General features: G+C 38.9%; 2 protein-coding genes across 5 annotated transcripts in view; one reads left to right on the top strand and one right to left on the bottom strand.

Moving 5' to 3' along the window:
* Positions 1–26053, bottom strand: part of SLC25A17 (solute carrier family 25 member 17) — a 359412-nt gene that overhangs the window by 127945 nt on the left and 205414 nt on the right. The window lies entirely within an intron of this gene.
* Positions 1–26053, top strand: part of XPNPEP3 (X-prolyl aminopeptidase 3) — a 74638-nt gene that overhangs the window by 45255 nt on the left and 3330 nt on the right. For all 4 annotated transcript variants that reach the window (XM_049627561.1, XM_049627562.1, XM_049627564.1 and 1 more), the window contains 5 exons: positions 8131–8193; positions 9483–9596; positions 15791–15876; positions 22771–22951; positions 24013–24133. In XM_049627561.1, the coding sequence (XP_049483518.1) occupies positions 8131–8193; positions 9483–9596; positions 15791–15876; positions 22771–22951; positions 24013–24133 (565 nt within the window). The remainder of the gene's footprint in view (positions 1–8130; positions 8194–9482; positions 9597–15790; positions 15877–22770; positions 22952–24012; positions 24134–26053) is intronic.

Here is a 26053-nt window from a genome sequence, read left to right on the forward strand (position 1 = left end):
AAATGTAAATATAAATAAATAAAAGCAGCAAGATAAAAGAATACAGTTACATACAAAGGAAATCCCATAAGGCTATCAGCAGATTTTTTCAGGTGAAGCTTTCCAAGCAAGAAAGGAATAGCATGATATATTCAAAGTGCTGAATGGAAAAAACCTGCAGCCAAGAATATGCAGCAAGGCTATCTTCAGAACAGAGGAGAGATAAAGAGTTTCACAAACAAAAACTAAAGGAGTTCATGATGACTAAACCAGTCCTATAAGAAATATTAAAGGAGAATTGAGTGAGGGAAAAAATGACAGTATGAAGGTAGGAAACACAAAAGCAGTAAAAATGAATATTTCTGTCAAAAAAAAAAAAAATCAGTCAAGGAACTCACAAAATAAAAGGATGTCAAATATGACACCATGTACCAAAGACATGGGGAGGACAGGAGTAAATAATGGGTTCAAACTTAAATGCCCATCAACTTATATAGACTGCTGTATGCAGAAGAGGTTATATACAAACCTAATGGTAACCACAAGTCAGAAACCACTAATAACTATGCAAAGAATAAAGAGAAAGAAATCCAAATATATCACTAAAGAAAACCAGCAAACCATGAAAGAGAGAAAGACAAGAAAGGATCAGAAAAAAATTTTAAGAAACAACCACAAATAAGATGTCCGTAAATATGTATCTACCAATAATTACTTTGAATGTAAATGGACTAAATGCTCCAATCAGAAGACATAGGGTGAGGATGCCTGGCTGGCTTAGTTGGTGGAGCATGTGCCTCTTGATCTCGGGGTTGTCAGTTTAAGCCCCTCATTGAATGTGCAGATTACTTAAAATCTTACCAAAAAAAAATTGGGGAGATGGGGCGCCTGGGTGGCTCAGTTGGTTAAGCAGCTGACTCCTGATTTCACCTCAAGTCATGATTTCATGGTTCGGTTCGTGGGATCAAGCCCTGGTTGGACTCTGCACTCACAGTGCAGAGCCTGCTTGGGATTCTTTCCTTCTCTCTCTGTTCCTCCCCTACTCCCGCTATCTCTGTCTCTCTAAAATAAATAAACTTAAAAAAAAATAAACACTAAAAAAAAAAGACATAGGGTGACAGAATGAATTAAAAAACAAGACTCATCTATATATTGCCTACTGAAGACTCATTTTAGACCTAAAGACACCTGCAGATTGAAAGTGAGGGAATGGAGAAACAGTTGTCATACAAATGGATGTAAAAAGAAAGCTAGAGTAGCAATACTTGTATCAGACAAAATGGACTTTAAAACAAAGACTGTAACGAGACAAAGGACTATATAATAATAAAGTGGACAATCCAACAAGAAGATATAACAATTATAAATATTTATGCACTCAACATGGAGCACCCAAATACATAAAACAGTTAATAACAAACAAAAAAAGAACTAATGGATAATAATACAATAAGAGGACTTTAACACCCACTTACATCAATGGATAGATCATCTAATTAGAAAATCAACAAGGAAACAGTGGCTTTGAATGACATACCGGACCAGATGGATTTAACAGATATATTCAGACATTCTATCCTAAAATAGCAGGATACACATTCTTTTCAAGTGCATGTGGAATATTCTCCAGAATAGATCACATATTAGACCACAAAACAAGCCTCAACAAATTCTAAAAGATCGAAGTCATACCATGCATATTTTCTGATTATAATGCTATGAAACTATAAGTCAACCACCAGAAAAAATATGAAAAGACCACATATGCATAGAGCTTAAATAACATGCTACTAAACAATGAATGAGTCAACCAGGAAATAAAAGAAGAAATAAAAAAGTACATGGAAACAAATGAAAATGAAAACACAACATTTCAAAACCTTTTGGATATAGCAAAAGCAGTCCTAAGAAGGAAGTTTTTAGCAATGCAGGCCTACCTCAAGAAGCAAGTAAAATCTCAAATAAACAACATAACCTTTCACCTAAAAACTAGAGCAGAAATAAATGATATAGAAACTAAAAAACAAAACACAACAGAACAGATCAATGAAACCAGGAACTGGTTCTTTGAAAAAAATCAATAAAATTGATAAACCTCTAGCCAGCCTCTTCAAGAAAAAGAGAAAGGACTCAGATGAAATCACAAATGAGAGAGGAGAAATAACAAACACCAGAGAAATACAAACATTTATAAGAGAATATTATGAAAAACGGTATGCCAACAAATTGGACAACCTAGAAGAAATGGGTAAATTCCTAGAAACATATAATCTACCCAAACTGAAATGTGACGAAATAGAAACTTTAAACAGACTGATTACCAGCAAAGACATTGAATCAGTAATCAAAAACTCCCAACAAACAAAAGTTCAGGACCAGATGACTTCATAGGCAAATTCTACCAAACATTTAAAAAAGAGTTAATGCCTATCCTTCGCAGATTATTCCAGAAAATAAAAGAGGAAGGAAAACTTCCAGATTCATTCTATGAGGCCAGCATTACCCTGATACCAAAATCGGAAAAAGACACCACAAAAAAAGAGAGCTCTGATGAGCATGGGTGCAAATATCCTCAACAAAGTACCAGCAAACCTAATCCAGCAATACATTAAAAAAAGCATTCACCAAGATCAAGTGGGATTTATTCCTGGGTTTCATGGGTTCCAATATTTGCATATCAATCAATTTGCATATCAATAAAAGAAAGGACAAGAACTGTAGGATAATTTCAATAGATGCAGAAAAAGCATTTGACAAAGTACAACATCCATTCATGATAAAAATCTTCAACAAAGTAGATTTAAAAGAAACATACCTCAACATAATAAAGGCTACATGTGAAAAACTAACAGCTAACATCATTCTCAATGTGAAAAAATAGAGCCTTTCAGCGAAGGTCAGGAACCAGACAAAGATGTCCCCTCTCACCACTTATATTCAAAGCTCTAGCCACAGCAATCAGACAACAAAAAGAAATAAAGGCATCCCAATCAGTAAGGAAGACATAAAACTTTCATTATTTGGAGGTGACATGATATATAGTTAGAAAACTCAAAAGACCCCAGCAAAAAACTGCTAGAACCAATAAATGAATTTAGTAAAGTCGCAGGATACAAAATCAATGTACAGAAATCTGTTGCATTTCCATACACCAATAAGGAAGTAGCAGAAAGAGAAATTAAGAAACCAGTCCCATTGGGGCACCTGGGTGGCTCAGTCGGTTGGGCGTCCAACTTCGGCTCAGGTCATGATCTCGCAGCTCGTGAGTTGGAGCCCCGCGTCCGGCTCTGTGCTGACGGCTCGGAGCCTGGACCCTGCTTCGGATTCTGTATCTCCCTCTCTCACAAATATAAACAGGAAGGAAGGAAGGAAGGAAGGAAAGAAGGAAGGAAGGAAGGAGGAAGGAAAAGGAAAAGAAACAGTCCCATTGGAGTGCCTGGGTGTATCAGTTGGTTAAGTGTCTGACTCTTGGTTTTGGCTCAGATGGTGATCTCGCAGCTTTGTGGAATTGAGCCTCGCATCAGGGTCTGCAGTGGCAGTGCAGAGCCTGCTTGGGATTCTCTCTCCTCTCCCTCTGCCTCTCCCCTACTCGCGCTATCTTTGTGTCTCTCAAAATGGATGAATAAACTCGGAAGGAAGGAAAGAAGTAAACGAAAAAATCCCATTTACAGTTGCACCAAAAAGGGGCACCTGGGTGCTTAAGCTCAGATCATGATCTCACAGTTCATGAGTTCAAGCCCTGCATTGGGCTCTGTGCTGACAGCTCGCATTCTGTGTCGCAGCTCTCTGCCCCTGCCCCCCTCACACCCCCCCCCCCCCCCAAAATAAATAAGCATTTTTTAAAAGTAAAAAAAACAATTGCACCAAAAATAATAAGATACCCAGGAAACCTAATCAAAGAGTGAGAGACCTGTACTCTGAAAACTGTAAAACACTAATAAAAGAAATTAAAGACAGTACAAAAAAATGGAAAGACATTCTATGCTCATGGGTTGGAAGAACAACTATTGTTAAAATGTCTGTACTACGCAAAGCAGTCTCCATATTTAATGCAATTCCTGTCACAATACCAACAGCATTTTTTCACAGAACAAACAATCCTAAAATTTGTGTGGAACAACAAAAGACCCTGAATAGCCAAAGCAGTCTTGCAAAAGAAAAACAACTGGAGACATCACAGTTCTGGACTTCAAATTATTTCAAAGCTATAGTGATCAAAACAGTGTGGTACCAGCACAAAAATAGACTCATAGATCAGTGGAACACAATAGGTGGCCTAGAAATAAACCCATAATTATATGGCCAATTAATTTTGACAAAGCAAGAAAGAATATCCAGTGGGGAAAAGACAGCCTCTTCGATAAGATTGTGCTGAGAAAACTAGACAGCAACATGCAAAAAATGAAGCTAGACCACTTATACCATACACAAAAGTAAACTCAATAAAGACCTACAGCCATGAAAATCCTTGAAGAGAGCACAGGCAGTAATTTCTCTGACTGGCCATCACAACTTGTTTCTAGATAGGACCCCTGAGGCAAGGGAAACAAAAGCAAAAATAAACTGTTGGGACTACATCAAAATAAAAAAACTTCTGCACAGTGAAAGAAACAATCAACAGAACTAAAAGCAACCTACAGAATGGGGGAAGATATTTGCAAGTGACATACCCAATAAAGAGTTAGTATCCAAAATATATAAAGAACTTATAAAACTGAGCCCCTCTCCCAAAAAAACCCAAATAATCCACTTAAAAATGGACAGAAAGTGGTGCCTGGGTGGCTCAGTCCATTAAGTGTCTGACTCTTGATTTCAACTCAGGTCATGATCTCACAGTTTGTGGGTTCAAGATCCATATCAGAGCCTGCTTGGGATTCTCTGTCTCCCTCTGTCTCTCTCCCTCTCTCAATCTCTCTCTCTCAAAATAAATAAATAAAAACATTTTTTTTAAATGGGCAGAAGACATGAACAGACATTTCTGCAAGGAAGACATCCAAATGGCCAAAAGACACATGAAAAGATGCTCATCAGGAGTGCCTGGGTGACTCAGTTGGTTAAGATTCAGCTCAGGTCATGATCTCATGGTACAGAGATCTCTGCTGATAGCATGAAGCCTGCTTGGGATTCTTTCTGTCTCCCCCGTCTCTCTCCCCTGATTGTGCGCACACACGGTCTCTCTCTCAAATAAATAAACTTTAAAAAAATTAACCAATTTTTTAAAAATGCTCATCATTGCTTATCATCAGGGAAATGAAATTCAAATTACAATGATATATCACCTCACATCTGTCAGAATGGCTAAAATCAAAAACACAAAACAGGTGTTGGCAAGGATGTGGAGAAAAGGAACCCTCTTGCACTCTTGGTAGGAATGCAAACTGGTGCAGCCACTCTGGAAAACTGTATGGAGGTTCCTCAAAAAGTTAAAAATAGAACCACTCTATGATGCAGCAATTGCACTCCTGGATATTTACCCAAAGAATACAGAAACACTAATTCAAAGGGATATGTGCACCCCTATGTTTACAGGCACATTATTTACAGTAGACAAGATATGGAAGCAGTCCCAAGTGTCTACTGATTGGTGAATAAAGAAGAGTAGTATGTATATATGTATAATGTGTGTATACACACACACATACACGATGGAATGTTACTCAGCCATAAAAAAAAAGGATGAAATCTTGCCATTTGCAAAGGCATGGATGGAACTAGAGAGTATAATGCTAAGCAAAGCAAGTCAGTTGGAGAAAGGTAGATACTATGTAATTTCACTCATGTGAAATTTAAGAAATGAAACAAATGAGCAAAAGGGAGATAAAAAAGAGAGACAAACCAAGAAAGAGACTTTTAACTGTAGAGAACAAACTGAGGGTTTACCAGAGGGAAGGTGGGTAGGAGGAGAGGGTGAAATAGGTGATTAAGGAGTGCATTTGTGATGAGTACGCGGTGATGAAAATAAAAACTTAAAAAGTAAATAAATAAAAGTAAAACACACACAGGAAAAAAAACAAATTTTGGTAAAGATGTGAAAATTTGGAACATTTTTACATTACCAGTGGGATTGTGAAATGTTTCAGCCACTGTGGAAAATAACTTGGAGATTTCTGAAAAACTTAAACAGAATTAACATGTGCCCTAGCAATTCTACTCCTAGGTGTATGACCAGAAGAATTAAAAACAGGTACTCAAACAAATACTTGTACGCAAATGTTCACAGAAGCGGTATTCACAGTAGCCAAAAGATGCAAACAACCCATATGTCCATCAATGGATGAATGCATAGACAAAAGGGTGTGTGTGTGTATATATGTGTGCACAGGCACACATGCTTACACGCGTGCCTTTCAGTAAAGGTTTGAAAGGAAATTAATAAAAAGACAAAGGGTGCTGGTTAGAGCCAAAAAACAAAAAGACAAGGGCGCCTGGGTGGCTCGGTCGGTTAAGCGTCCGTCATTAGCCCAAGTCATGATCTCGCAGTCTGTGAGTTCGAACGCCTCATCAGGCTCTGTTCCACAGCTCAGAGCCTGGAGCCTGCTCCAGATTCTGTGTCTCTCTGCCCTCCCCCTGCTCGCACTCTGTCTCTCTCTCTCAAAAATAAACATTAAAAAAAAAAAAAAAAAGACAAATCCCTCTTTTAAGTGAATGAGCCTCACTAGAGATCCCATACTCTTCTCTTGTTATGTTTTGTTTTAGCTTCGTGGTAAAAATGTAGTGCCAACAATTTATTCATCAGCATTTGCATTTGTATGTACGTAAATAAGTATACTTTAAATTTAATTAATTCATTCAGCAGATATTTATGGAGTATTTGCTATGGTGCCAGGTACTGTTCTAGGTTCTAAAGACACAGTGGTGAGCAACACAGACTTGCCGTGTGTCGCTGTCCTCAGTGTACACTCCAGTTGAAAGACAAGAAACAAACATGCTGTATGGTCAGCTGGAATTCAATGCTCTCGAGAAAAATGAAGCAGTGGAAGGGATAAAGTGCCAGTGCTCAGTTAGGCAGGGTGATCAGAAAGGCCTAAGGATGAAACTTTTGAGAGAAGATCAGAATGAGAAAAGGAGCAAGCCCTGAAGCTGTTTCCATTATCATCCCTCTCACTTATCCTCCATTGGGCTCTTCTATGGTGAGGTCATTGCCTTGTATTTAGAGAAATGTTATTAAAAACATTCCTTCCCACGTTGCCTTCACTCTTAGAACATAGCAACTCCAGAGAAATTCGTTTCTGGTTATGGTATCATACAGCCCTATCCCTGTGCATCTGATTTGTTTTTATCCCACAGGCATGGGAAATTGAGCTGATGTTTTCCTTTTTCACACTGGCTGCTAGAAAACTCAGTTATATTTGTGGTCTATCCACAATTGCTATTGTCATCAGGAAGGTCATTATAGTATACATTACTATTTTGTTGAGCTCCATTCCCCTTAAGGCTTGCTTTTTTTTTTTTTTAACTCTACCATGAATTTATGCTATCTTGTTGTATTTTGTGTATCCGGTATCCATGTAAGCTAATCTAAATCTTTTTTGGCATGGGGTGTAGTGGTGAATTTTAAGCATATATATTTATAAAAGTAGAAAACACACACATGCACTGTGGCTACTACAGAGAAATAATTTAAGTACTTATACTATATGTGACTCTGAACTTGGGGCAGTTTTGTCCCTCAGGGGATATTTGGCAATACCTTATTGTCACAGTTGGGGAGTGCTGCTGGCATCCTACATTGAACAGGACAATCCCCCCACCTCCCAACATACAGTTATCTAGTCCAGAATGTCAGCAATAGTGCAGAGGTTGAGAAACCTTGCTATAGACTGGACCATTCAATCCATTATTTCATATATTTCTGGGCTGTTTTGTTACAGAAATGGCAAAATGTGTTCCCGTGTCCCTTATTGTAGCATACAGCGTATATTCTGAGTGTGATAGTCGGGTGCCCTTCCACTAAATCTGTCATCAGTCGCATAGTCTTAAAAGCAATAGTTTCCTCTTAGAAATCTATATTATCATGCTCACAAAGTCACAACTTCAGGTCAACAAAATTGGGGAGAAGGGTGCTTTTCACCTGAGCTCCAGTATTTTGAATGTTTGAGTAAGCAACAGTTAAAATGAGACTGTTCTTTTCATTCTCCGTTCTGTCTGCAGGCTTTCATAGAGACCATGTTCGCCAGCAAAGCTCCTGTGGAGGAAGGCTTTCTCTATGCTAAGGTGAGCTTTAAAAGATTGGGAAGGTTTTGGGGTGCCTGGGTGGTACAGTCGGTTAAGCGTCCGACTTCATCTCAGGTCGTGATCTCACAGTTCGTGAGTTCCAGCCCTGCGTTCATGCCCTGCATCAGGCTCTGTGCTGACAGCTTGAAGCTTGGAGACTGCTTCGGATTCTGTCTCTGTCTCTCTGCCCCTCCCCTCCTCGCTCTCTGTCTCTCTGTCTCTCCGTCTCTCTCTCTCAAATATAAAAAATAAAAAATAAAACATTAAAAAAAATAAAGATTGGGAAGGTTTTGTTGGAGGCAAAAATATTAAGTAGTTCATTAGCAGATGGCTTCTAGTTGACTTTCATGGGAGTGACCGGGATATCAGTGGAGAGGATTTGGTTCTTAAACGTCACTGATAATGTATTAGATGTGTCTAAAATACTCAGAGTACAATTAAATGAAGAAAATTGCAAAGTAGAACACATGAAGAAGCAAAGACACGATTGTGTCTCCTCTCACAGGAGGAGAATCTGAGTAGTATTGGAGACAGCTCCATGGATGGGCATGCTCCATCCTAGGACAAAGTGAAATTGGTAGAATTGACCATTTGCCAGGCATCCTTTGTCACTTTTCCAGCACATGTAGGTTGGTAGCTATTTGAAAAGTTGAAATTAGTAATGCAGAAGTGTTGTTAATGCAAGCCGTATTCCAGTGTTTATCTAAATAAGAATAAAAAATAGTGGGGCACCTGGATGGCTCAGTTGGTTAAGCGTCCAACTTTGGCTGTGGTCATGATCTCACAGCTCGTGAGTTCAAATTCCGCGTCGGGCTCTGCTGACAGCTCAGAGCCTGGAGCCTTCTTCGGGTTCTGTGTCTTCTTCTCTGCCCCTCACCCACTTGTGCGCGCGCTCTCTCTCTCTCTCTCTCTCTCAAAAATCAACATTTAAAAAAAAGAATAAAAGATAGAAACTTTACTTGACTGTATCTCTGTACTCAACCTTGATTGTAAGTTTTCTGTGTTCTCTTCTGGACTTACTTTGAAAATCTTAGGAAATTTGGAGCACTCAGAGGAACCAAGCAGACATAATAATAGGGTCAAATAACAGGATTGGAGCGGGGAATAAAAAAATAGACTGAAATGGAAGCATAAGAAGTCTGGTTAGATTTGATAACTCATTTTCCAGAAATGACAGAGAAGTACTTGAATGGAGGGACGGACTGTCAAGGAGAGCCCTGGCTGGCACAGCCCGGAGGAAATCCTGTCTTCAGTCATACTTGTCGTCATGCTTGGCTCTTGTTTTTCAGTTCGAATTTGAATGCCGGGCCCGCGGTGCGGACATCTTAGCCTACCCGCCTGTGGTCGCTGGAGGTAATCGGTCCAACACTTTGCACTATGTGAAGAATAATCAGCTCATCAAGGTACATGAAATGCCCTTCAGTGCCGCTTCCTATGGTGCCACTTACAAACCACTTTATTGTTTATAAAATGATTTTACAGACATTATCTCATTTGATCCTCATGTTAGTACTTTGAGATAGGAGCAACTATTGACATACCTGTTTAATAGATGTGGAAAATAAACTTAAAAAATTAGGCAACTCATTAGGGCAGAGCCAAGAATTCTACTCTAAAGCCTTTGCTCATCTCCTTCTGAAAGGACTTGTGGCAACAGTGGACCAAGCATATTTTGGGAGCAGATTTTAAGAGTACCTTATTAGCTATGAGGGAACTTACCTTTTATGGTTTTCTCCCCAAGTGACTATACAAGTAAAGATTGTATATACCTTTATTAAGTCCACTTTCAATTATCTATTTTAATTTTCAGTAATTTCAAAAGAATAAATATAGCATACATGTAAAGTATACAGCATATTTTTTAAATGAATACCCATGAACCAATCACTCAGCTCAAGAGCTAGAACATTACCAATACTGTATGTATCTTTATGCTCTGCTATCCTAATGCCTCCCTCCCAGAGGTAACTAATTGGTACCCTAAATTTTTGTTCATCATTCCCTTGATTTTTTTTATGTAGTTGTATCACACATGCATGATTTCCCAAACAATATTAGTTAGTTCTACTTGTTTGTGAACTATATAAAAATTATATACTGCTATATGTAGTTTTGGGGAACTTTTTTTCTTATTCATAAGTGTGATAATACAAATTTTTTCCCAAGTATTTGTACCTATTTATACTCCTACTGGTGGTGCGTAATTCTGTTTACCACATCCTCTTATCCTTTGATGTTATCAGACTTCTTAACTTCTGCCATTCTGATTGGTATAAAACAGCATCTCGTTGTGGTCTTAATTTCCATTACCTTAATTACCAGTGGAATTAAGCATTTTTTTTTCTGTTTTAATCTGTAGCACTGCTATTTTCAACTTGCTGATGTGTTGTTTGGGATATAATAATCTATGTTCGTGGATGAAATTGGCTTATTTTTCTCATAGTGTCTTTTTCTGATTTGTATATCAAATGAGTTAGGTTGTTTTTAATATTATGAAATGATTTAATGTGTTTTTTTTTTTAAATTGAGTAGAATATCCCTGTAGACCTATTTGGGCCTGATATTTTCCTTTGTAGACTTTTTGAACTACCGAAGCTTTCTGTTTTATTTTTTAACAAACATTTCTTATTATAAAATGTAACTACCGATAAAGTACTTAAAACTTAAAGGAAAAGTTTAATATTAATTATAAAATGAACACCCACGTAACCATTGTCCATACTTGGCAAGCTACACCTCTCTAGGCCAATCCAGCCTGCTACTTTGTTTTGTGAATAAAGTTTTGTTGGAATACAGCCGTTCCTGCTTTCTTTCCCACAGTGGCAGAGTTGAATAGTTGCATCAGAAACAGTATGGTCCACAAAGTAAAAAATATTTACTATTTATCCCTTTACAGAAAAAGTTTGTGAATGCCTGAATCAGGACATTACTAGCCTTCCACCCCTAAAAAGCTTTTCCACCATGTGGTTCTTCCCAATGATAATTTCTTACCTCCCTGATGGGATAGCCACTACCCTGATTTTGATGGTCATCAATTCTTTGCTTTTCATTTTATTTTACTACTAATGAATAATAGAGTTTAATGTAGTTTGGTTTTGGTCATGTTTGAACTTTATAAATTTCAAATATTGTATCTGCATCTTTTTCGTATAACGGTATGTTGTTGCATGCTACTGTGGTTTGTTCTAGTGTGGAACAGCAGTTAAAGTGTGTTCCATGAGGTTAAATATATTTTCATAAGAATACCCAGACATTATGTGTCTCTTTCACTCTCGTTCTCTTCAGTGCACAGAGATGGACCCTAGAGGCTTTATGACATCAACATCATACCAAATTGAAGGCAAAAGCAGATATGAGATTCTAGCTGTTTTTTGTTTTGCTAGACAAAGAGATCTGTAAAAATGTACGCTACATTTCTATTTTTATTTAGAAAAATAGTTACTTTTCATTAAAAATGCTGTTTATCTTAACACGTAATAGGTTCATTGTTATTTTTAAATGAATTAATAAATATTATAAAGTTTTCTGTTTTAATTTATTAATATGATAAATATCCATTAGGTGGACATTTCTATTATTTCCAGGTTTTTACCATTATGAACAATATTCTGTGAACATTCTTGTACATATTCCTAGTATATGAGTCATCAAGTTTGTCTAAGGACACTTAATTAGTGGAATTGATGGGTCATAGGTATGCATATTTGTAACTTTAGTAGAAAATGCCAGACATTTCCGAAGTGATTATATCAGTTTATACTTCATTTTGCCTAAGACAGTTTGGTAGATTATAATTTTCTACCATTATGTCTAAGTTTTTAAAATTACTCATAGTATTGTCTTACCTTTTAATCTTTTGTAATTTCAGTTATGTACCTTTTTACATTCTTGATATATTTTTGCCTCTTCTCTTTTTTTCTAATAAATCTTAGTAGTTTCTTTAAAACATAAACATGCACCAGCAATTCCATTTATAGGTATTTTTCCAAAAAAATTGAAATGTAGGTCCACAAAATGCCTTGTACAAGAATGAATGTTTATAGCAAGTTTGCTCCTGATAGACCAGGCGTCTCTTACCAGGATATTAAGTAAGGAAATTGCTATGTGGTGTATTCTTAAAATGAAAAGGAACAAACCACTGTACTACCAACAGATAAATGATCTCAAAGCATTGTGCTGACTGAATAAGTCAGACACAAAAGTTAGACGCTCTATGATCCCGTCTGTATGAAGTTCTGAAATAGGCAAAACCACTCTGTATTGATAGAAATCAGATCAGTGGTTGCTTCGGATGGAATATTGACTGGGAAGGCACCTGAGGGAGTGGTTACATGGGTTTTGACAAAACTGACCTAACTCTATATACTTAAAAATCTGTGCATTTTACCGTGTACATTATACCTCGAGAACTTCGAAGAAAAAAGGAAATCTCACTAAAAAAAGAGGTTTGTTCGGTTTTGCTACTCTTGTAAAACCAACTTTTCATCATTAATGCTATTTTATCTTTGTTTATTATTTCATTACACTGGCCCCTTGCCTTTATTAATTTCACCCTTCTCCTTTTTGTGTTTATTCTCTTGTTTTTTTCTTGTTCTTAAATTAGATACTGAACTCATTAATTTTCATCCTTCTTTTCTTATTATAAGTGTTTAAGGATAGATTTTTCACTTTCATTATAGTCCATAAGGTTTGCCTAAGTTGTTAAATGTATATTAAAAACAATAAATAGGGGTGTCTGCGTGGCTCAGTCGGTTAAGTATCTGACTCTTGGTTTCAGCTCAGGTCATGATCTCACAGTTTGTGAGTTCAAGCCCCACGTCAAGCCTCTACTAGTACAGAGCCTACTTGGGCTCTTTCTCACTATCTCTCTGCCTCTCCCCTGCTTGCTCACTCTCTCTCAAAATAAACGTTAAAAAACACACAATAAATATCATGTACTGCTTAAAAACAATTATCAAATAAACAACCATGTGTCTACCATCTAGGATGAAAAGAACATTACTAGTCCCCTGGGCAATATCAAGTACATCTTTCTGTCTTCTACCATCTTGACTTTTGTTTTAATCCATTTTATTTTGTTTTCCTGGTTTTACCACCAGTGTGTCTGTTCCTAAACAGTATAGTGTTCATTCCTGAAAAACTGGAGAATAAGCACCAGTGTCGCTGTACAGGGACAGAAAAGTATTGCCATTATTAGATAAATTGGCCTGAGAGAAAAAAAAGTTGAGAACTTCTAGGTCATAGTCTTGGCTTTGGTTATCTGAAAGTTTACAAGGGTCCTTTCTGGTGAAGTCAGTGGGCAAGGTCCTCAACAAGCTTTAAGAAATGCAGGGTACTATGGGGCCTCTGGGAGAGCTCTGGTGTGGACTTGGTAGTAAGCATCTGGCAGAAATGCAGTCCGAGAGCGGGCTGCCCTGTGGTTCTGCCTCTATGCTCACCACAGCTCTCTCCAACCATCAGAAGCAGGTTTGTTTCGATTTACATGCGTGTTCACCTTTCCTTCTCACATCTTCGATGGCCCTCCCGGGATCACCTTCCTTCAGCCTGAAGAAAATCCTTTAGATGAAGGTCTGTTGCTGAGAAAATTTTCTGGTTTTGTTTAGCTGAAATATCTTTATTTCATTCTCAATTCTTGATGAAGCCTGTACCAAAGAAACTATCTTCCCTTTTCAGTCATCACCTGTAGTATATCATTCCCCTTTCTCCTGACTTTCAGTGTTGCCGATTAAAAACAAACAAACAGGGGCACCTGGGTGGCTCAGTTGGCTAAGCACCTGACTTGGGCTCAGGTCATGATCTCACAGTTTGTGAGTTCAAGCCCCATGTCGGGTTGTGTGCTGACAGTTCAGAGCCTGGAGCCTCTTTCAGATTCTGTGTCTCCTTCTCTCTCTGCCTCTCCCCTGCTCATGCTGTCTCTGTTTCTCCCTCAAAAATAAATAAACATTTAAAAAAAAAGTTAAAAAACAAACAAACAAAACATAATTGTCATTTCCTATGGGGTCTCTCTTTTTGCTCTGGCTCCTTTTAAGATTTCTTTTTCTTTGGTGTTTCTGGTTTTTTGTATGTCTAAGAACAGATTTATTTTTACATATCGTCATTATGGTCCCTTCTTCCTCCGGAATCTGTGCGTTCGTGGAAATCCTCAGAACCTGGTGTAGATACCGTCTCTCCTACGCTGTCTCTATCCACTTCTTCCGTGATCTCAGTTAGATGTATGTTAGACCTCTGTCTGGTCTCAGTAAGCTAACTTTCATGTTTATTTTTGCCTTGTCTCTCTCTGTCATGTTCTCAGAGCCTTCGGTATGTCTGTCTTCCATGAAACTAGTTTTTTTCCCCTTTGGTTGTCTTATCTGCTTCTTCAGCCATCCCCTGGGTGATTGACTTCAGCAGTTGTTTTTATTTCCTTTTGGTCCCTTTCAAATCAGAGTTATCGTCAGTTGTCTCTTGTTGCTTATTCGTCTTTGTGATTCCGTACTTTATCCCTTTAAGGCTTTCATAATAGCCCTTCCATATCTAATCATTCCCTTATCTGAAGTCTTGGAAGATCTAAATTTGTTGTTCCTGCCGACTCTCAGGCATGGTGACCTACGTCAGGTGCTTGACAACCTTGGCTTGTGAGCTCACATTTGCCTGATGTTATTTTTTGGAAATCATGCCAGCCCAGATTTGGGGGAAATTTCTTCCAAAGGTTGTTTGATTATGCTTTTGCCAGAAGTCAGGTGGATCCTAGTGCCCTGCAACTCCTATATCCTCTATGAGCATCCTAGATTAATGCAAAAATGTCCGGCTCATTTTCCCCACTTTGCTGCAGGACCTCAGGGCAACATCTCCTTTTCTATATATACTGTACCTCTTACCTTATCACTACTTTCCACTCTACTTTCAGTTCTAAGGTGTCTTTTTTCAAGAGAGAAAATGTCTTTAGGACATCTCTTGCCTTATGTAATGCCAGCCTTTCATAAAATATATTTTCGATCCAGCATCTAGTTGTTTTCTAACAAGAAATGTATTCTGGCATTTTACCAGAAACAAAAACCACATCTATTCTTCAAAGTTGCTATTATATATATGTACATACATAAATACTCAGCCCATTATTCTACTACATACCATGTTGTGTGCTCATTTATATATGAATAAGATATTCCCTGTCTTCAAGGACATAAATAATTTCAATATAACATGACAAGAAGTAAGGTAAAGATACCCAAAGTTTTTTTTCTTTCCCCACGTGTACTTTGATGAGGAACAAATGGGGAAGAGATATTCTAAAGTTAAATGGTTAAGGGTAATTGTATTTGAATAAGGCCCTGGATACCAACTTACATAGGATTTGTAACACTAATAATGATAGTAGTAACATTTATGATGATCTAAGCAGTGTGGTTCCAGAGCCTATGGACTACTATGCAGTGGCACCTTTCTTGAGTCAATGTGAATTCATTTGAAAAATTGAGATGCTGTTTCTTGTGAGAATGAACACAGATATAGCTTTTTAAATATATATATAAAGTGAAAGGCACAGAGAGTTTAAATGAGAAGAAATAGCTGACAATCATAAGGTCACCTACTTTGACATATCTCACTTTTGTTGCAGGATGGGGAAATGGTGCTGCTGGATGGAGGTTGTGAGTCTTCTTGCTATGTGAGTGACATAACCCGGACCTGGCCTGTCAATGGCAGGTAGGACATCTACAGATCCCACTGCTTCTTAGGAGTATGAGTTGGAATATGGGTATATGAGGAATAAAGGACTAAAGAAATATACTCATCCCCTCTAGCTCAGGTTAACTGCCTTTGCAAAGTACCTGATGACTTTCTAAGACTGCTTTATTTATCATATCACTGGATCAGACACCTAGACACACCTAGTTAACACACCCAATTAACATTCACATTTTTAAAAAATAAATTTGAAGAGTGCCTGCCTGGCTCAGTCAGTAGAACATACAACTCTTGATCTCAGTGTTGTAAGTTTGAGCCCCACATTGGGTGTGGAGATTACTTAAAAATAGAATCTTTAAAAAAAAAATTAAGGGGCACCTGAGTGGCTCAGTGGATTAAGCATCCGACTCTTGATTTTGGCTCAGGTCACAGTCTCACAGTTCATGAGATCAAGCCCTGTGTCGGGCTCTGTGCTGACAGTGCAGAGCCTGCTTGAGATTCTCGCTTTCTCTCTGTCTATCCCTGCCTCTCCCCGCCTCTCCCCCACTTGCACTCACACCCTCTCAATATAAATAAACATTTTTTTCATTAAAAAAATTTTTTTATGTCTATCACTGAGAGAGAGAGTGAGGGAGGGGCAGGGAGAGAGGGAGACACAGAATCTGAAGCAGGCTCCAGGCTCCAAGCTGTCAGCACAGAGCCCGACGTGGCGCTCAAATTCACAAGCCGTGAGATCAGACCTGACCTGAAGTCAGACACTTAACCGACTGAGCCACCCAGGAGCCCCTAAATAAACATTTTTTAAAAAATAAAAAATTAATTAATTAACTTAAAATTAAATAAATAGACTGGGTGGCTCAGTCTATTGAGTGTCCAACTTTGGCTCAGTCATAATCTCATGGTTCATGAGTTCAAGCCCTGCATTGGGCTCACTGCTGTCAGCACAGAGCCTGTTTCAGATCCTCTGTCCACCCTCCTCCCCACCCGCCTCTCCCCTGCTCATACTCTCTCAAAAATAAACATTTAAAAGTAAACTAAAGTAAATAAATTTGAAGTTTTTATTTTCTGATTACAAAAGTAATTCCAGTAATCCGTTAAAAAAAAATCACTAGACATGAGAAGAATCAGGAAAAGAATCAAAATAACCATAGTTGAGAAAAATACAGCCAATAAAAGCAGATCTTGAATAACCCTAAAATTTCAATGAGCAGACAAGAACTTTAAAGCAGCTATTATAGATATGTTCAAAGAGTTAAAGGAACAAATATAAATATAGTGAGTGAACAGATTGAGAGTTTCAGTAAGAAATAAGAAACTAAGAAATAAGAACCAAGGATTCTGGGGAGATGGCAACAAAAGCATAGTTTTTCTGTCTCTCCAAATTGTCAAATAACAGTAGAGCAACTAGGTAGCAAAACCAAACACTGGGTGATAGGGTATCACTTCAGCCTAAAAGCACAAACAGTTATGAACACACTCTATACAACCACAAGACCTGGCTGGTATCACTATCTGTGTGGAAGGAAAAAGAAGGAAACAACAGTAGTGGAAGAAGCTGTCCGAAGTGCTTGAGAACAAAGGAACTCCCAAATAACCAATAGCTGTTCACTGGAAAGGATGATGACCAATTCGAGAACAGAAACTGAAATGGGAAAGATTTGTCACTCCAAAGGCCCAAGGAAGTTTGAGGGTGCTGTGCTCCCTTCTCATACTGAGGAGAAACTGCTGGAAGTAGAATTGAAATTGAGCAAGTTAGGGACAAGGGAAAGGAGTGAGTGGGAGAGGAATTGAAAGCAAGCTACCATATTGTTTACCACTGCACCAAAACAAGAAAAAGCTCTGTGAGGCTAAAAAATCTTTCCTAAATTCTGCCTCATTCAGAAGTTCAGGAAAATTAATTTCACATAAAGTAAGCAATAAAAAAAGTATCTTGGTTAATCTCATACAAAGTTAATAAAAAACAAAGAAATATAAAACAAAAGAGTAAAAGATGATTTTAATTCTGTCCTCCTTGTGTCCTCAAGAACCCAGAAGAAAGAAGGCAAATGAAATACAGAGAGGTTACATAAAAATTCTGTGGTCTCAAATTTTAATTGAAATATCAATATGCGCTCAGGGGCGCCTGGGTGACTCGGTTAAGCTTCCTACTTCAGCTCAGGTCATAAGGTTCGTGATTCAAGCCTCGCATCAGGCTCGCTGCTGTCAGCACAGAACCTGCTTCAGATCCTCTCTCTCTGCACCTCCCCTGCTTGCACTCTTTTATTTTTTTAATTTTTTTTTAACGTTTATTTATTTATTTTTGAGACAGAGAGAGACAGAGCATGAACAGGGGAGGGGCAGAGAGAGAGGGAGACACAGAATCTGAAACGGGCTCCAGGCTCTGAGCTGTCAGCACAGAGCCCGACGCGGGGCTCGAACTCACGGACCGTGAGATCATGACCTGAGCCGAAGTCGGACACTTAACCGACTGAGCCACCCAGGCACCCCGCGCTCTCTCTTTTAAATATAAACATTTAAAAAATTACATGAAGTGAATGAAAAATAGAGAATTAAAATTATTACCATTTTGCAACACCCATTAATGTATAGATATAAGTACTAAGGATCAGTGACTGCTAAGATCACAAAAAGAGATAATCAGATATTATGTGCCTCCTACGATTTTGCCAAGTACTACATATAGCCAGTCTTACCAAAGAGACTGAACCTGAGTCTGATTCATTCTTGGGGTCCAACTGCCAATTTGTAACAAATAAAAAAGACAAAGGAATATGTTGAACTGCGCTGAGAGGATATGTATGTTAGCTCGAGTTGCCGTAACAAAATACAACAGACTTAGTGGCTTAGACCACAAAAATTTGTTTCTCACAGTTCTGAAAGCTGGGAAGTCCAAGATCAAGGTGCTAGCAAGGTAGGTTTCCTCCTGAGGCCTCTTCTCCTGGCTTGTAAGCAGCCGCCATCTTGCTGTATGCTCACATGACCTCTTTTACACAAAGAGAGAAAGTAAGAGAAAGCAAGCTCTGTGGTGTCTCTTCTTATAAGAACACTAATTCTGTCAGAGCAGGGCCCCGCTTTTATGACTTCATGTTACCTTAGTTACTTCCTTTAGAGGCCTCATCTCCAAATACAGCCACACTAATGGGTAGGGCTTCAACATAAGAAGTTTGGAGAAACACAGGCATTCATTCTGTGAATACAATTAGCAAAATTCAGACTGTGACAAACCCTGTATTTCAAACAGCCTGGATTCTTTAACACATAATTTACGAGGGAATAAAAAAGGCTAGAAAAAAGAACCTGTTGGGGTGCCTGTGTGGCTCAGTTGGTTAAGCGTCCAACTTTGGCTCAGGTCGTGATTTCACAGTTTGTGAGTTTGAACTCCACATTGGACTCTGTGCTGGCAGCTCAGAGCTTGGAGCCTGCTTCGGATTCTGTAACTCCCTCTCTCTCTATCCCTCCCCTGCTCACACTCTGTCTCCCTCTGTCTCTCAAAAAATAAATAAACATTAAAAAAAAGAGAAAGGAACCTGTTGACTAAAAGAGATTCAAGAGACAAATCAAATTTATTTTAAATAAGCAGGAAGATAATTATCCTGGGATGCACATTTGGGTTATAAAATAGTTTTTTAAATACAAGGAATGGAAAGTGACTGTTAATGGATACAAGAAGGGGGAGGGGGCATGAAAATGCTCTGGAATTAGATAGTGATGATGGTTGCACAACTTTGTGAAAATGCTAAAAACCACGGAACTGTAAACTTTTTAAAGTGGGTGAATTTTATGATCTAGAAACTATATCAGTAAAAATGATAAACATGTACATGCAAATGAAAAACTACAAGGAAATGATAACTGGAAAAGTTAGAGTAATGGTTACATACTGGGAGAATTGTAATAGTTATGAGGCACATAGAAGGGACTTCTGTGACAGTTGGCCAAGTTCCACCTTTTATCTGACTGGTCAACCTTACACTAATTTCTTAAGGTATTTATATTTGGTTTGTTTGGCTTTCTGTGCCTCTGTTCTGTTTACAATAAAAAGATTTTTTTCAAAAACTAAATAAATTCTAAAGCCGAAAAGTACAGTAGCTGAAATGGATAATTCACTAGGTGGACTTTACAGTCCAATTGGAGGCAGAAGTCAAGTGAACTTGAAGAGAAATAGAAATTATCCAGTCTGAAGAACAGAAATAAACTGTAGAAGAATGAACAAAACCTCAGAGACCTATGAGATATTTTCAAGCCATCTAACATACATCTAATTAGAGCCCCAGAAATTGAAGAGCGAATGCGTCAGAAAAAACCTTTGAAGAAATAATGGCCAAAATCTTCCCAAGTGTGGTGAAACACAACTTATAGATGTGAATTACATTATTGACCACCTTGATTGTATTGACATTTGTCCAACTTGTACAGCTCAGATTTATGTATTTTAGTGTATATAAAATTTACACTAAAAATAGAACTATTAATAGGGCACCTGGGTGGCTCAGTCCAACTCTTGATTTCGACTCAGGTCGTGATCTCACTGTTTGTGGGTTCCAGGCCTATGTCAGGCTCTGTGCTGGCAGTGTGAACCCTGCTTGAGATTCTCTCTCTCTCTCTCTCTCTCTCTCTCTCTCTCTCTGCTCCTCCCCTGCTTGTTCTGTCTCTTTCAAAATAAATAAACTTTTAAAAAAAGAACTATTAAGGGGCACCTGGTGGCTCAGTTTGTTAAGCATCTGACTCTTGGTTTTGTTTGGCTCCAGTCATGATCTCGGGGTTCGTGAGTTCAAGCCCTGTGTCAATTAGAGCCTCCTTTGGATTCTGTCTTTGCCCCTCCCCTACTTGTACGTGGGTGCATCCTTCACGCTTTCTCTCTCTCTCTCTCTCTCTCTCTCTCTCAAAAATAAGTAAAATAAACAAACAAATAAATAAGAACTATTAAAAACTCTTTAGAAATACTTCGGGGGTTGGAGTGTGGGCAGCCTCATAGTGATACAAATATAACATGTTGCTCATGGCCGAACTTGGATTTGGTATGTAGATGTTCATTATACTCATTATATTGTTATATTTAACCATTCTTATTAGGGGACATTTAAAGTTTATCTACAGTGAACATTTTTATATACTCAGCTTTCTTTGAATTTCAAATATTTTCTCTTTTTTTTCAATATATGAAATTTATTGTCAAACTGGTTTCCATACAACACCCAGTGCTCATCCCAAAAGGTATGCTCCTCAATACCCATCACTCACCCTCCCCTCCCTCCCACCCCCCATCCACCCTCAGTTTGTTCTCAGTTTTTAAGAGTCTCTTATGCTTTGGCTCTCTCCCACTCTAACCTCTTTTTTTTTTTTCCTTCCCCTCCCCCATGGGTTTCTGTTAAGTTTCTCAGGATCCACATAAGAGTGAAACCATATGGTATCTGTCTTTCTCTGTATGGCTTATTTCACTTAGCATCACACTCTCCGGTTCCATCCATGTTGCTACAAAGGGCCATATTTCATTCTTTCTCATTGCCACGTAGTACTCCATTGTGCATATAAACCACAATTTCTTTATCCATTCATCAGTTGATGGACATTTAGGCTCTTTCCATAATTTGGCTATTGTTGAGAATGCTGCTATAAACATTGGGGTACAAGTGCCCCTATGCATCAGTACTCCTGTATCCCTTGGGTAAATTCCTAGCAGTGCTACTGCTGGGTCATAGGGTAGGTCTATTTTTAATTTTTTGAGGAACCTCCACACTGTTTTCCAGAGTGGCTGCACCAATTTGCATTCCCACCAACAGTGCAAGAGGGTTCCCGTTTCTCCACATCCTCCCCAGCATCTATAGTCTCCTGATTTGTTCATTTTGGCCACTCTGACTGGTGTGAGGTGATATCTGAGTGTGGTTTTGATTTGTATTTCCCTGAGGAGGAGCGACGTTGAGCATCTTTTCATGTGCCTGTTGGCCATCCGGATGTCTTCTTTAGAGAAATGTCTATTTGTGTTTTCTGTCCATTTCTTCACGGGTTATTTGTTTTTTGTCAAATATTTTCTTAGGATGGATTCTTAGCACAGAATATAAGCTCAAATTTTATGAATATTTTTATTAAAACCTTTGACTTAATCGGCTATACTAATTTACACTCCCCATCAGCAGTGTAGAAAATACATATCATACACCGCACCAGCTTAATTTTTTCTCGTTTTTCTCCATGATTGCTAAAGAAATTATTATTCTAAGGATACCTAGTATCCAGAGTATCTACTAGTTTATCTCATGACATAGGTTTTACCTACAAGAAGTGGATTCCTAGGCTTTGTTTTCTTTTGCTTTTTAAATGTTCATTTATTTTGAGAGAGAGAGAGAGAGCACATGGTGAGAGTGGAGGAGAAGCAGAGAAAGAGGGAGAGAGAGAATCCTAAGCAGGTTCCACACCAACAGCACATGAGCCCAACCTGGGGCTCGAACTCAGGAACTGTGAGATCATAACCTGAGCCAAAACCAAGAGTCAGAGATGCTTACTTAGCCAACTGAGCCACCCAAGCACCCTTTGTGTGTGTGTGTGTGTGTGTGTGTGTGTGTGTGTGTGTTTAAAGTGGTAAAAAAAAAAAAAATGGAAAGGATCAAGTTGAGGCTGGTCTGACCCTCCAGATGCATTCATGGCTGACTTTATCTGCTAGCCTCACCTCATGTATATCTGCTGATCGTTTACAGGAGAGGCTGTTGCTGCCCCAGCTTGAAGAGTTATTGTTCTTCCTGTTGAGTGTCTAGGTCACAATTAAGGTCCTGTCAGTACTGATATATTGATACTGATTAGGTATCAACAATGCCCCATCATCAGCACCTTGGAGTTTTTCCTAATCAGACTTGGAAGCAAACTTCCTGCAATATCAGATTATTCCAAATGTGAGTTCTTTGGTTTTCCTGTCCCCAGATTCACAGCACCTCAGGCAGAACTCTATGAAGCTGTTCTAGAGATTCAGAGAGATTGTCTGACGCTCTGCTCCCCTGGGACAAGCTTGGAGAACATCTACAGCTTGATGCTGACACTGATAGCCCAGAAGCTGAAGGAGTTGGGGATTGTGAAGAACATTAAGGAAAATAATGCCTTCAAGGTATGGCCCCTCTTTTGACCTCGGCTCTCAAGAACACCTGATGTGCTGCTGGGTTTCAGCCTCTAGAAAACTAATTAGATTTAAAAATGGTCTTTGTGATTCTTCATCTAGAAGAGGTTTAGATTGAACATGGATTAAAACAAAAGGAGTCAGTACTTATTTCTTCCAGAAGATGGCAGCACATTCTAGATCGTTGCATCCTGTATAAGTAGCTCAGTGGGCAGAAAATATAAAACGAAGGCTGATGCAGACAGAATGGAAAAGGACACAAAAAGGATAAAAGGTTAACTCTCAGTCCTTTTGTGGTGATTTTGAAAAGTAGAAATCATGGGGGAGGGTGTTTGTTGCTTCAGTGACATTGGTGAGACTAACAATATCCCCAAGGGCCGCGTCTTTGGTGAATTTCATCTGTAGCCAAAATGTAATAATATTCAGTAAAAATGTAAAACCTTAGCTGTAAATTAAGATGCCAGGTGGCCACACCAAACAGACCAGTAAGGCATCTCATCTCCAAGTTTAGGCTGCCAGGATTTCTTTTATCAATAGGAAAGACGCTATAAATTCCTCCTGCTGCTGCAGCCAACAAATCTAATTAACAGATAGGAATATCCAAGCCGCTAAATGCCTAATAATTACTGTGTTAATTTAATGTCCTGTGCCTACTCCACAAGTTGCTGTGAGATATTCAGTCTCCAGAGCAGGCTTTCTGAGAGGGACTTGTGAACATTGAAAAGAGAACTATTCTAACATAATCATCCTCCCTCCACCCTGAAAAGAGTTTCATTTACTGTAGTCATTGCTGGGGTTACCCAAGTCAGCATGTATGTAGTATATCAAATAGTGGGAATGGAAACTTGGACGCATTTGAATGCCATCAGCAGAATTGCATTTAAGAGGTAGCAGTTTATCGGGTCTCTTAGGAATTAACCAGAGGACAGGTTAAACCTAAGTGGCAGAACCAGGGGGGAGGTATTAACACATATCTCACTGATCGATACATGCCCAGCTTTCCCCTTAAGGGGTCATTGCCCTAATAACACTGTGGTGATTATCTTTTCCAGACTGCTCGAAAATACTGCCCTCATCACGTTGGCCATTACCTCGGGATGGATGTCCACGACACCCCTGACATGCCCCGTTCCCTCCCTCTACAGCCTGGTATGGTAATCACAGTAGAGCCAGGTAAGGGCGGGTGCAGGCCCTGATCCCGTGGGACACATGACACTATCAGGTAGAAAGGTAAATGTTGCTTAGTTTTACCTGAACCAACATAATTAAATTAGGAGAGACAGGAAAATGGATCTCTTCAGTGTAGAAGGGAATTTTATTTTAGATTTTCCTTGAGCTTTCCTATTTAACATCACACAATTTGTTTCATTTGACTTCTCCAGTAAACAACAGATGGAGACTGCTTTCTATAAGTAGATATTAAGAAATAAATCTTTTTTTAGACCCTGCCTTTCCCGGGGCCAATTTCTACTCGTCTCCTGTTTAGTGGTGGGATGCTCACGCGTCTGAAGCCACAGGTGCTTTCCTTCAGAGAGCTGCTCTGCTTCTTGGTGTCCAGGTCCTTTCTCGCAAGTTTGACAGGAAGCTGGCAATCTAAGCTCCCCGGCTTGAACGATCCTGGGCAGTGGACAGAATTCCACAGAAAAGTGGTGGTCACAGTGGAGTGTAAGGATTGATGTTACAAGAGGGATTTTTGGTTTTGTTTTTTGTTTTTAATTTTTGGGGGGGGGGGGGGGGGGGGGGGGGGAGAGAGAGAGAGAGAGAGAGAGAGAGAGAGAGAACCTTAAGCAGGCTCCATGTTCAGCTCAGAGCCCATGGGGCTTGATCCCACAAGTCTGGGATCATGACCTGAGTCAAAATCAAGAGTCAGATGCTCAACCGACTGAGTCACCCAGGCACCCCAAGAGTGATTTAAAAAAATTTGTTGTTGTTTGAGAAGGTGGGGGGGGAGCAGAGAAAGAAGGGGACAGAGGATCCGAAGCGGGCTCTGTGCGGAAAGCGGAGAGCCCATTGCAGGGCTTGAACCCACGAACCATGAAATCATGACCTGAGCTGAAGACAGACGCGTAACTGACTGAGCCTCCCCGACGCCCCCCCAAAAAATTTTTAATGTTTATTTATTTTTGAGCGACACAGAGTATGAGCAGGGGAGGGGCAAAGAGAACTGGAGACACAGAATATGAAACAGGCTTCAGGCTCTGAGCTGTCAGCACAGAGCCCCATACAGGGCTCAAACTCATGAGCTGTGAAATCTTGACCTGAGCCAAAGTCAGACACTTAATTAACCAGCTGAGCCACCCAGGTGCCCCCCAAGAGTGATTTTTAAATAATGATGCTGTTTTTGTCAAGAAAATGTATTTCAACAATAGATTTCAAGTGTTTTCATCTCTAAAGTATATAAATTATAGTTGGGACCCGACTTTATAGTACCCAGTCACATGTTGCTATTATGTATGCCTTATGTATTATTCAGTATAGTCTGGTTGGTACATGGGTGCTTCCTTAGACTTTGAATACATTTTCCTTCACTGATCTTTTTCTTTTTATCCCAGGGCAGCATCTGTGAGTATAGTGGAGGAAGTTTCCAGTTTCTTAAATATGAAAAGACCTGTTCTTATCTTACTTCATGATTAGAAAGGGGACTCTTAGAATTGTCCAAATGTCTGTTAAAGTCTTCCTGTTTCTCTCTTACTCTCCATTGTGTACATCAGTTATATTTACGGCTTATTGGAAAGAGCTTACTTGAGTTTTTCTAGTTTATGGTTGTTCAGGCTAATAATCTCAAAATAAGTGTTTTTCATATATTTTAAAATACTTTATGTCCTTATTTTAGCAAAGTTCCCTTTTCCCATGGGATGATTCGGGAGGGAAAGAATGCATTTATATAATCTACTGGTTTCTGGCATATATTAACATACTCAAAAGTAACTTTAGTGGCCTGCTTGAACCACTAGAATATGACAGAATCATGATCACTATTATCACGGTCACGTGGCGCCTGTAGTCTGGTTCACAAAACTAGAGTAATAGTTCTAGTAATGATAGCCAACATTTATTGACCATTATGTGCCACACACTTTTATGTGTATTATC

This window comes from Panthera uncia, chromosome B4, assembly GCF_023721935.1.
Source record: "Panthera uncia isolate 11264 chromosome B4, Puncia_PCG_1.0, whole genome shotgun sequence".
Taxonomy (NCBI): Eukaryota; Metazoa; Chordata; class Mammalia; order Carnivora; family Felidae; genus Panthera; species Panthera uncia.